The 12,192-nt window shown below is 38.8% G+C and overlaps 1 protein-coding gene across 1 annotated transcript in view; it reads right to left on the bottom strand.

Annotated features, from left to right (window-relative positions):
• Positions 1-3,857: 3,857 nt before the first annotated feature.
• unc5ca (unc-5 netrin receptor Ca) overlaps positions 3,858-12,192 on the bottom strand; it is a 176,181-nt gene continuing 167,846 nt past the window's right edge. The window contains exons 15-18 of the mRNA XM_070833638.1: positions 9,901-10,050; positions 9,313-9,477; positions 6,639-6,817; positions 3,858-4,251 (exon numbers count right to left, since the gene is read on the bottom strand). Coding sequence (XP_070689739.1) covers positions 4,089-4,251; positions 6,639-6,817; positions 9,313-9,477; positions 9,901-10,050 — 657 coding nt within the window. The 3' untranslated portion in view covers positions 3,858-4,088. The remainder of the gene's footprint in view (positions 4,252-6,638; positions 6,818-9,312; positions 9,478-9,900; positions 10,051-12,192) is intronic.

Below are 12,192 nucleotides of genomic sequence, written 5' to 3'. Positions count from 1 at the left end.
ATGCCTCTTACTGTTACTCCATGTTTTCTTTGTTAAAAAAGCAGCATACCTCATTACAATCCACCGGTGCTGCTGAGCACAGCATGTTAAACAGTGACACCAGAAGCCCCCCCCCCTTCAGGCGACTGTATCCAACCACTTATTGACTCTGGAACCTGTTAATATGGATTTCACAGAAAAGGTAGAAAATCAAACAACTGCAAAACCAAATGTGTATTTTCATGGTGTACACATTGCATTTGTGACCCTACAGTATAAGTGTAAAACATTTCCTGAAACAGTCCTTTGGAAATAAGCCACCATATGCACTGCAATTTTCAGCGTTGCTTATAAATATAATTTATTAATTGTCTTAAAAATTCTTTCTTACACTTTGTACAGAAAACAATTAGAGGAGATAGAGAGGCGAGCATTCAGCAAGATTGAGCAAGATTCATGAAGCGTGCCAGAATTAGCTAAAATGGACCAACACTACCCGCACTAACCAAATTAAATCAAATCACCCCTGATAGTAAAATAAAAATGCACTTACAAGCACAGCTCTAGTTATAGACTTCTATCATGATAACCAATGCCAAGTTTGCATAGTAGACACCGCTTTTACAAAAAAGGAAAGAAACTTAAATAAAAAACTTGAAACATACAAACTAGTATCTAACTGTACTGTTCTTTTTTTATGTTCTCAAATTTGCCAAATACAGCAGACAGTACACAACTGTACATACTGTGGATAGAAAATATTTTTACACACTTTGATATCTTAACACTACTTTCTTAATTTTCACATCATGAAGGGTCACCTTCTGGAGGCCTCCATTTGCCCTCCTCTTATGAAAACTCCCTTTGTCAGTCTACTCCATTAGCAAACAGTCTATCCTGCTGGTAAACTGTAGACTTAGAACATGGCAAGGATCACATTTAGGATGCAGTTACACAGTAACAGGTAACTTACATCTCTCAACCGATTGTTTGCTTGCGCACGCTTCATCAGTTAAAATTTGACCTTGTATTCTGTTTTGAAGTAATGTCGATGATCACATTGTATGAACGAGACACTGTCATGACCTTTGGGTTCATATTTTCTTCTGAAACAAACTGAATTGATGACTTGATGTTTTAGGCTTTTATCCTCTTCCCTTTCATTTCCTCACATCTGACATCAGCAGTTGCATTTGAAAATGTTAAACATCCACTCTGTCATGTAACCGTACACCTCTTCTGACTTGGTTAATAAGGCGGTTCGAAATCAAGACATACATAGTTTTGAGGCCTCCGTGTCCAATACGTCCCATTTTACATCAATACAACAGGTCAGATTTTTAACTCGCATATTTCTGACCGACTAAACAAACAAAGAAAAAAATCAATCTGAAAAATCAATGTCTCAAGGTTTCCTCCTGCGTAGACAGAGGAGGTTAAGATCTGACCTTTTGTATCAGTGTTAACTCAGCATTTGCTTGTCAGCCTACTTGGTTTTCTTTACAATATCCTCCTCAGTATCTCCTCCATGCATCTGATCAGTTTCATATGGCGTCTCTCCGTAGTTGAGGGCAGAAATATCTTCACTCCATTTTTTGAATATTTTACATGTATTTCCTTTAAAGTGGATATCCATGTTGTCCTTTTACATGGTGAACATAGTTCATGCCCCCGGGGGCATCTGACAACTATTCAAAAGCCACTACAAATAAGGTTTTTCTCCTTTCCTCAAAGCTGGCCTGTTAGAGTTACACCTTTTCGTCAGACACGGTTGACCTGAGTCAATGCAAACATTTGAAAGCCAGCCCCGGTTCTCAGTGTTGTTCTGCAAAACACAAATATATTACACTTCATTTTACATTAGCCTCTTCAGTTGGTATCTTGATTTTTAGCTCTGAATCACAACTTTTTCAAACAATACACCATAAGTTGGAATGTTAGTTGCTGACAAACATTGTTTTAGATAAAGGGCAACTAACTGATATGTTACAGATTTTACCCCCGCCCCCCAACCCCCACCCCCACATAAAACATTAAAATGGCAAAAAAAAACAACATAATGTTAATGTAAATAACACAATAATGACCACAGAACAAAAATATTATGCTAACATAAGGTCATTAGAACGAACATGATAATCATGTATTTACACGTTTCAGACGATCAAAAAAACGTAAATGCTGTTATTCTTCAAAAGCCACTGGATGGTGCTAGTGACCAGAGTCAAAGTCATGGTGGTGATCACAACTAAAATCACATGTGGCCTGACGGCAGATAACACAATGGACATCCTGTGATGACGGGTCACCAAAAATATGATAGAAATATATATATATATATGCTATATATATTTTAGTAAATGAAAATATGGTTGATAAAATCTGTATATCGGGTACATTAGGCGGTAATGAATGATATCAGCTGTATTTAATTCACTATCACATAATACTATGGTAATTATGTATATTACTGTATTTAAATACACTTGTGTTTTCGTGTCATCCCTCTTTGCTTCCTGTCTCTTTTCTCTGAATTGGACCCCATCCAGAAACAAGCCCCATCCGTCCATCAGAGAGACACCACGGTTTGAGGTTGTGGTTGCCATGGCTGAAATTCCCCACCCTGCATCACCAAACAACTCCTCTTTGGGGAGGCAGCATTACTGAAGAAAGCATTTGAATACACTTTGTTTAGTAGTTTAGTAGCTCCAAGGTTACTGCTTCAATGCTTTTCACTGGCCTGTGGTGAACCTCCAATGGATGTAGAAACTTTTTGCCTTTTCCTTATGCAAAAGCTGTTTTCCAGAAGAAAAACACATACAATTGTAAAAATGACTAAATGCTGACTCCTATAAAAGCAAGCATATTAGTATACTGTGCTATGCATGAGAATGAATAGCTGACAGTCTGCATCTTTGCCTTGTTTATCTGTTTATCATAAGTGCAATCTTAAATATACCTCAAAACAGACAATTTCACAAGCCTGTCACAACCATACACGACTAAAAATGGCGAACAAAAATAACTTTTCCTTGCATCCATCTGGGGTGTAATTATCTTTGGATTGGCTTCTGAAAGAAAATTAGAGGCACGAGTGAAAGGTAAGTGGACCGCAAGTTCAGTAACCTTTGACTTAGTACTTCTAGATTTCCAGGGACCTGGATAATTTAATATCTTCATGCATTTAAGGAGAAGGCAACAAACGTAAGACAAATTTAAACATCACTTATGATGTCAGCCAAAGAGGGAAACCTGCTGTTTTTGGGCTTGTTTCTGGTCAGGGTCCTTGATTGACGGTCTGTGGTAAATTCTGTTAGCAGGAAATGTTCCACACATATGGACAGCACAGTACATAGAGCGTTCCCTAGGAAACGATATAAAGACAACAAACTGTACTGGCAAACACGTACAGCCAAGGCTCACAAGATGGGATCATCTGCCCTCTCTCATTATCCGTTTTCCATCCTGTTCTTACAGATGATCACCTGTGTCTTCTTCCATCACTTTATGTTTACTGTCCTCCTTCCCTTTTGTAATCAGTTTAGCTTCTCCCTGTGTTTACTCCTGTCTTACTAAAGAGTCTCATCTCTAACTCGCCCTCTCTTTCACTCTACCTTCTCCCACTCTTTTGTAATCACTTTAGCTTCTCTCCCTTTATGATTCTGTTCCATTCCTATAGAGGTTTTCAAGGTCAGTGCCTCTGTTGCTTCTTTTTTCTTTTCCCTGCTTCTCTTTGTTCAATATAAAGTAACAGCAAGAGAACAACTAGTGTTATTTTTTTAGGCGTGTGTATTTTTTGTTTGTTCCTGATAGACTGTTTTGTTGGAGGTTGGATTATCTCTCCCTCGGTCACAAACGACACTGCAACGTTGCTCAAATAAACACACAAAGATACACACATAGTTTCAGCACCAGCTCCAGCACTTCTGTCTGTTACCATGTCGGCATGATTACCATGGTATTTAGCCGATGCTCAATCACCATGGCGACAACTTTTCTTTTGCTCGCATCTAATTCGTTCCCCGCCCTTGCTGCGGTATCAGCTGTAGAGAATTCACGTGTAATCGTCTCCAGAGTTCTGTCATTGTCATGGTAACCACGTTGCTTCGTCAGTGTTCCGTTGTCATGGAGGCGAGGTTACTGTCATGGCGACCCATCTCTTCCAGCACGGCGGCCAGTTTGTTTAGGTCTCCATCAGGGAAGTGCTGGGCCTCCCACAGATCCAGGATCACACCTGTCGGACTGGACTTGGTGGCAAAGTAGTTCAAGTACCTGGAAAAATCAAGGAGAAGATGAGGGACTAGACATGACAAGACTTTACAACAGAAAAGGTTTACTACTTTCACTTTGTCGGCACTAAGTTTCTTTGATATATATTTTGGTTATGGAGCTGCATCAAACACAAATCTCAAACACCTGAGATAATTACCACATGAATAATAAAATATACATAATCCTTAAAACAAGACAAACAATATATGTCCAAGTTCATGGAATACAAATGAAAATAGAAAAAAAGAACAAAAAAAAAATAATCTAAAAGCTTTTATTAATACGCAAGACAGCCCATGTAATAACCAGTCCAAGTCTCACATCCAAATTAGAAATTTCTTCGTAATCTTAATAATAAAAAAACACAACCTTAATCATACAAAACCATATTATATTTCATTTTTTTTCTCCTCCTGTCTGCGGTGACATTGTAAATTTCCCCGTCGTGGGACTGATGAAGGAATATCTTATCTTATCTTATTACAACAAAACACACAAACGGAAGACACAATAAAGAAATAACTAGTTATGTAATCTGGGATATTAATTTTCTTAACAGCCTACTTCTAAAGTTTGAAACAGATTCAACCTTGAAGGACATTTTTTAATTTTCTTTCAAAGCCAATTGGAAGGAAGAAGATACGGCAATGGATGCCCACACTAATATGCAACAGTACTGTCTGAAAAGTATCCTGAAAAGAATGTAGAGTGAACTGTGTCTACTTTCCCATATTTCAATGCCATTATCAATGCATTAGAAGAAGTGTAATGAATTTTTACATGGTGTGACTGCTCTCGAGGATTCTGACTTATGGCCTCAAATTCTGTTTAAACATATTTAAAGCACCTGATATCTGGCCATACAGACACACACAATAAGGACTGCCTATAAAGAAAAGAAGTCCTGAATGCCACATGATATAAAATGTAATGAGTGAAGGACTTAAAATGGAATGTGGCAGAATCCTTTTTAGAAAATTTGCTATTCTGTATGTTGATTTCAACCCACTTTAAAGAAAAATAAATACATTTTGAAATTGCTTGGAGCATAAAAATGTGCCAACAAGTCCACAGGGAGAATATTTCTTTTCATACTAACGTTGAAAGCTGTCAAGAGTCAAGAACACAATGGTTGCAGAGGAAAAGTCTGACGCTGAGCCATCTGTGACAAAGATCCCAATGCTGCTTTAGTGGAAAAGCCATCAGATTTGAGTCCCATGGGGATAAAAATGAGACTTTCTGTTCCTCCTTAAATCTTGTGATTGTACTGTTGGCACATTCTGGTGCTGTTTAAACACAATCAGAGTCGTGTACATCACTTCTCTGCTCCTTTCTGTCTGTCTCTGCTCCTGCAGTTCTTTTTTCTCTTTTATAATATTTTCTCTCACTCAAAACATCTAATAAGCTTTTTTTTCATTACTTTCTTTCTTACTTTGGCTGTCTCAGCTTCCATCTGTCTGCAGTATGTAATAAAGGGTATCCTGCTGTTAAGTGAACTCAATAGCTGAGATCCACCTTTTTGTGTGTGAGTTTCCACCATTTCTTTTCCTTTACCAGTTGTCAACAATCATGTTTGTTTGTCTGTGTCTGTGTAAGAGTGTGCGTGTGCAGCTCAGGTTTTACTGTGTGCACGTGTGCGTATATGTATAGGAGTGTGTTAGTGTGAAAGTTATGTGAGAAGAGATGGCTGGGACAGCAAAGCATGAGTCATACTTTGAAGTCAAACAGACATGACATGCCAGTTACAGGAGCAGAGAGGATAAAAGATGGTATTTCCATGTTAGACCATTTTATCATGCTCCCTTTGAAGGGTAGCTTTGAGCAGAAATGTGGAAGTAAACAACAATTTGGCTACCTGTCCATTTTTCACATACTGGTCGGGAATATTTGGTGCCGACATTAACAAACTGCATCATGAACAGTCTGCCTGTTGGGACAAAGAGGGGCTCGTGTGCCCTATTATCCTCTCAAGATCTGCTTCTGCTTCGGTTGCTGCTGGTAAATAAGCCTCTGGACTGAATCATCGAGATGACAACACAAATCTGGGGATGGAGATACTAAGGATGCTGTGATCTGTGAGTCAGATGCAAACAGACAGTTGCATCTTTACTTTTTTGATGCATGGGCGTCCGGCAACACTGCATTTTATTCAATAAGTAAAAGAATAACAACAAGAATGAGACTGATTCATCTTGGTTGAACTATATCGTCTGATCTCTATGAGTCAGCGTTTCTTCTGTTGTAGAAGAGGTGAGACAGGCCACTTTGATGGACTGCCATCCCATTTGAGAATAGTTGTTTTTCTGACTAAATTATGTTCCAAACCAAACAAATGCCTAAGGGAAGCTTACAGGAAGTACATGCTTAAAAAAGAGTGTGTGTGTCACCTGTCAAGGTTAAGTTTGTGGGCCAGCATCCTCCAGTCATTGCCTCTGGTCTGTGGCGCATCTAGACTGCCACACAGCTTCTGTCTGATGGATAGAGGAATGCGAAAGGCATTGGGCCCCACTAAGGTTGTGATATTACTGGCAGGGTCCATCAGGGACGTGTCTATGCACTGGACCTCCTGGAAAGACAAAAATAGAAACAGGTCAATCATCGGTTTAAGGAAAAAAATTACTAGTTATTTCAACCGGATTCTGCGAATTGCTGTGCAAAAGTTCTGCAGTAGAGACACAGGAGGACAGGGACAGATCTATGGACATTACACTGGGAGGCCTCAAAAGTGAAATATGGATCATAATGTGCATCCATGTGGCAACACTAGCAAAGTTAAATCCATCATATTTCTGTCTCAAATATGTCACTATCGTGGTCCTTCTGGCAAAGATTCTGCTCGTCTCTCCACTGCTTGCCTTCAGTGTGACCAATTACTGATGAGTCTCCTAATTAATACAAGAGTGAACGAAACACTAAAGATCTGCTTCCAAGCACACTCCCTCTCTCCTCTCGCTGTTGATCTATGTCTCTTCCTAAACCTTCATCCCATTAATCTGCCACTCTTGGGCTGAAAGGAGGCAGCGGTCTAATGAATGTGGCTTGGCAGAGGGAAACAACAACTGCCACTGTTGATGTGAATGATTACTATTTACTGCGTCTACTTAGCCCCAATTTACAGCAGAAAGCTCTCGGCTGCTGGAGATTGAATGATTGATGCAAAGGGACATCTCTGTGACTCTGCTGAAATAATAAATGCTTTAAACCTGTCTTAAATTCCATTGTTCAACAGGCAAGATGCTGCTGGCTGCTGAGGGTCTACAATGTTTCATTCAATATATGCACAAAGAGACTTACTGGATATTGCTTTAGCTATTCAGCTCTATTGACTAAGTATGGCTAATTTACAACGGACAACAACTGATCACTTAACAAAATACTTAATGTGGCAAAATTGTCATTTCTCAAATAGAAGTGCTTATTTTTACTGTGTACAATTGTGCACAATTACAGCTCTGTTCCCCAAAAAGGCTGCTGTTTTGCTTTTACTTGGCAGAAGACATAATGAAATAAGTAAAGAATCACATCAGAAGTGCAGCTGAAATGCAGGATGGGACAGTTTTACTGTGCTTTCTTTCACTGTGTGCACACATTGCTCTGACAGTTTGATAACTGCATGAGAAATGACGCAAAGACAATCATCACAATTTCTTAAACTGGATCTACACTTTACAGGCAAGTTATCAAAGTGAATATGTAAGAGAGTAATTGCTTTCTTCACAAAGTTGTCTTATGTTTTGGTGGCAAAACACAAGAGAAAATTTTTACCTACTAATCTAAGTGGCTCTATTTGAATTTAGAGCTTTTCTGGCTGCTTCTTCGGTTGAGGTCAAAAGTAACAGAGGCTTATTGTCTGCATTTGAAAACAGACACGTCAGCTGTGGGTTGGAGGATGATGAGTACTCTTGTGCCCTACTCTGGATATTAGCCAATATTAGCTTCCCACATAAGACATGGCAGTATCTGTGCGTATCAGCTGATAAGAGACACAGAAGAGAAATGCCAAAGAGTATGTTTTCTACAGAGCCTTTCCACCTGAGAGCACTAATAAGATAATTTTTCAACTGTAAAATGTTCTGCTCAGAACATTTCCTCATCAAAATTATGGAATCCATATTAAAACTGTGCTTTGTATGTATGTGATAAAAAATATTGTCGAACAATATATAATAACGAGCTTTTTTAAACTGAAATATTGATATTAGTATTGGCTATGGGAAATAACACTGGACAGGATGACATAAAAGTGGAGCCAGGGTGGCTGAGATAAATGGGAAAATGGAAAGAAGTAAGGAAGAGCTTCTAATTTGAGTGTAGACAATATGCTCGGATACGTTCCAATGCATTATAATCAGGATGTACCAGTTCCATTAACTGGAACTCTGAAACAGCAACTCAGACTCCATTACATTTGTTCTAGGTTACAGACCTTATCTGTCACTCATTTTGCTCAGCCACCAATGCTGGATCAGTAAAAACTATGTGTAACCCTCCCTGCAGCTGCTACTGCTCTTCTGTATGCAATGAAGAATCTGACCCTCTTTGTCAACTTACCTGGTTAAACAAGGGTTAAAAAATTCTAACGTGCAATGCTATCACCTATGAACACCATGGGAGAATTCAAAGCAGTGACTTTCCAAGAGAACTGTCTGACCTTCGACCAAAACTGTTCACACACACACACAGACACACACACACATGTACAGTGACTTTGTGGTTACATGGCCTAGAAAAATCAAAGACAAGTTATTCCAGTTGTGTTACGTGACCTCTAGCCCCCGTATGAATGATTGAACAGAGTCATAGAACCATAGCAGGAACCCTGACTCTCTGACAGATAGAGAAAAACTTAGTGACTTTAGGACCTTTGGTACAGAAATGTAGAAGTTAGCAGAAGAATGTAAAAGGAACCCCTCCCTCCCTCCCTCTGTGTGACTGTGTGTCTCTATTTAGTATGTACTGTTTTATCTCGCATCCCGCCCTCGACCAGTGTGAGTTATCTGAGTTATTTTTCTCAGTTATACAGCCAATATCCCACATGCATGTGGATTTCTACATGCTTACCTCCTCCAATGTGTTGCTGAGCTGAAAGATCTGTCCTTCTCCTTCCACCTGCCGTACACACAGTTTGCAGCTCATCTCTGTGATGGCTGAGCTCAGCCTCTCCAGAGTGAAGGTACAGTGAAGAGTTCTCTGACTGCTGCTCCACACCTGGTAAAAAGGGATCTCCTAGAAAGAGCACAAACCATATGCATGGTTTTGTAACCAAATTTTCAAGCAGGTGACTTTATGGGTCAAAGGATCTTCCAGCTGTGGCTATAATACTGATAGAAATGGCTTTTAAATGTGAAATTTGTTGTTTATCTTGTTCTCTTATTGACACTTGAGGTGCTTAGTCAGTTGTGTGCTTTTTTCATTCATGGGAATTCATTAAGGTTAGTAATTGTGAAAATATATTACTCTAGACAACACTAAGCCACGCTGCTAGTATAACAAAAATGTGTATTCACACAAACTCTTACCATATTTTACCATATATTCTTGTTCGGCTACATATAAACAGTACTATATAATTATATATAATTATGTATATAATTTGCTACACTGTGTATATTTTACCAGGTACCTTCTAAATGCGCATGCTGTTCTCACCTGATACTTTGCGATGAGTTTGCTCTTCCAGTGTATGTGTGGTACGTCATGGATTGACAGTCGCAGGTTGTGTGTGCTGTCTTTAAAGTTCAGAGTCTTTGGCTCATCCAGAAGCTTCCCTCCCATCTGGGTCTCCATCTGAAGAACCTCCTGCACAAAACCCCACAAAAAACAATAACTATTTTAAATTTCCTCCTCAACTTTGTGTCTACTCAATCTTGCTTAAAGAGCCATTTATTTTTCATAAAACATTAGAGGCTGCTGTTAGTGCATCTTACATAATTACTGCAGACAATGCAGTCTTGAATGTTTCCTTGAAGTAAACAGCACCATGAAACACTTGAAACACATGAAAGTTTTCATTGAGATATCATCACAAAATCTCAGTTGCTGTATTCCCTGGATTTAAGCAAAGCTTGGCTCTGCTGACTGAACTGAATAAGAGAGGCTTTAAGATGCTCAATAAAAACCTTGATTAATAATGCACCAGCAGTCAAAGTGGTGTTTTGAGATGTGGGAAATGCAGCATATCTTTAATGTAAGACAGTAAAATGAAATTACTTCTATTGACTTTAGAAGTTGACCTCAATGCATCATGAAAATAATACATAGAGAAGAAAACTGAATTCTGATTATTTAAGAATCTGCAACCAATGTCTTTTCCATTAAACCCATCTCTTTTTGCAAGGATGTCAAGACACCATTCACTACTTTCCTTGAGTACTCTCTTTATAGTTTAAAGGATACTGTAACTACCACCTCATGATGGATTCAAAAGGTGCACTGCACTTTATGTGGGCTTTAGTTTAAATTTAATATTTTAAATTCCATCATATTGAAAAATGAGGCAAATTGTACTTTTTGATGTCCTTTCATCATAAACACGTGTCCTCAGTGTGTCTAAAGACCGTATGAGAGATCCATCCTCCCTTTTTTTCTCTCCATTGCTCCATATTTCAGTAAATGTGTGTGAAAACACTCCGTATACATTTGGATTCTGACATCAAGTGCAGGGCCTGTTGAACATGTGACCTCCTTTAGCCCTTCAGGCAGCAGGCTGACTAAAAACCTGAATCCACCTCACTGTCCGCCAATAGCCCAGTGAAACTGAAATGTAGAAGGTACGATCAAAACATGTTCTGCTGTTGACTTTAAAAACCAACACAAGTAAGTAGTAAAGTAAAGTAAATAACCTGTGGATTTACTTTATTTTGGATGCAAATGTTATACAAATGCACATTTTACTTTCCTATGTTGCAGTTAATAACAATACATTGCACACACAGTCCTGTGGGGAGTTTTGTTCATCCCTTTCAAATTGACTTCTGTATATCAACTAAGCCCACACTGAGAGAGTACTGAGAAAGTATCTGTGCCCTCCAGACACCGGCAGGCATAATGGTAAACACAGATATTGATAACATCAACATATTTACAGGCTCTTGAACTGTACACATACACTTCAATAAACACACACACACACACACACACACAGATAAACATTCTTCCATCAGAAAATAACTGAGTAAGTTATCAGTATGACTTGTGATACCTCCTACAACATTTTCAAAACAATCAATTCCTCCTTCCCATCGTCTTCCTACGCGGCAGCTCCACCGTAGCTACAGTGGAGACTTCCTCTTTGAAGCGCCAACCGATCAATTATACTACACAAAGTCTCCATCATTAATAAGTCCACCCCTGAACTTTGTTTTCAAGCTACAATTGCTTGTTTGAAATGTTAAAACTGAGTGTGTGTTGATGTTTGTGTGAGCGTGTGCATGGCTGTGTGCCACACTGACACTTGACTTTTCATTGCATGCATAAATTACCCATGTTAATCTCCCGTATCAGATGGTTCCCCCCAGTGCTTTGAATTTGTTTAAATTCTAAAGCATCGTTATTTTGACATTGCTTGACCCTGTTTTGTTTACCGCTTCTCAGCTCATTTCCAGAAGACTAGAGGTGAAAAACGCTTCCATTTATGACTCTAGACAATCACTTTCTATTCAAGCTATGATATATTTTATTTCAAATGCAAATTAGCGGGGAACAGCTCAAGTATGGGTGGTCCAAGAGAGAACACAATCCCTCCCAGGACAAAAAGAAAAAAAAAAAAAACACAACCAAGCTTTCAGCCTAAAATATCACATACCTCTTCCTCACTTTTGCTGTTATTCTAGACATTGGAAAAACCTGGCACTTGTGCATACTGTAGAAACATACTGTATGTGTGCATGTATGTGTGTGTGCACATAAGTTATTTCAGTGAACTAAGTCTCTCATAAAAAT

This window comes from Pempheris klunzingeri, chromosome 7 (genome assembly GCF_042242105.1).
Source record: "Pempheris klunzingeri isolate RE-2024b chromosome 7, fPemKlu1.hap1, whole genome shotgun sequence".
In the NCBI taxonomy this organism is placed as follows: Eukaryota; Metazoa; Chordata; class Actinopteri; order Acropomatiformes; family Pempheridae; genus Pempheris; species Pempheris klunzingeri.
This window is presented reverse-complemented; position numbering and strand designations above follow the sequence as displayed.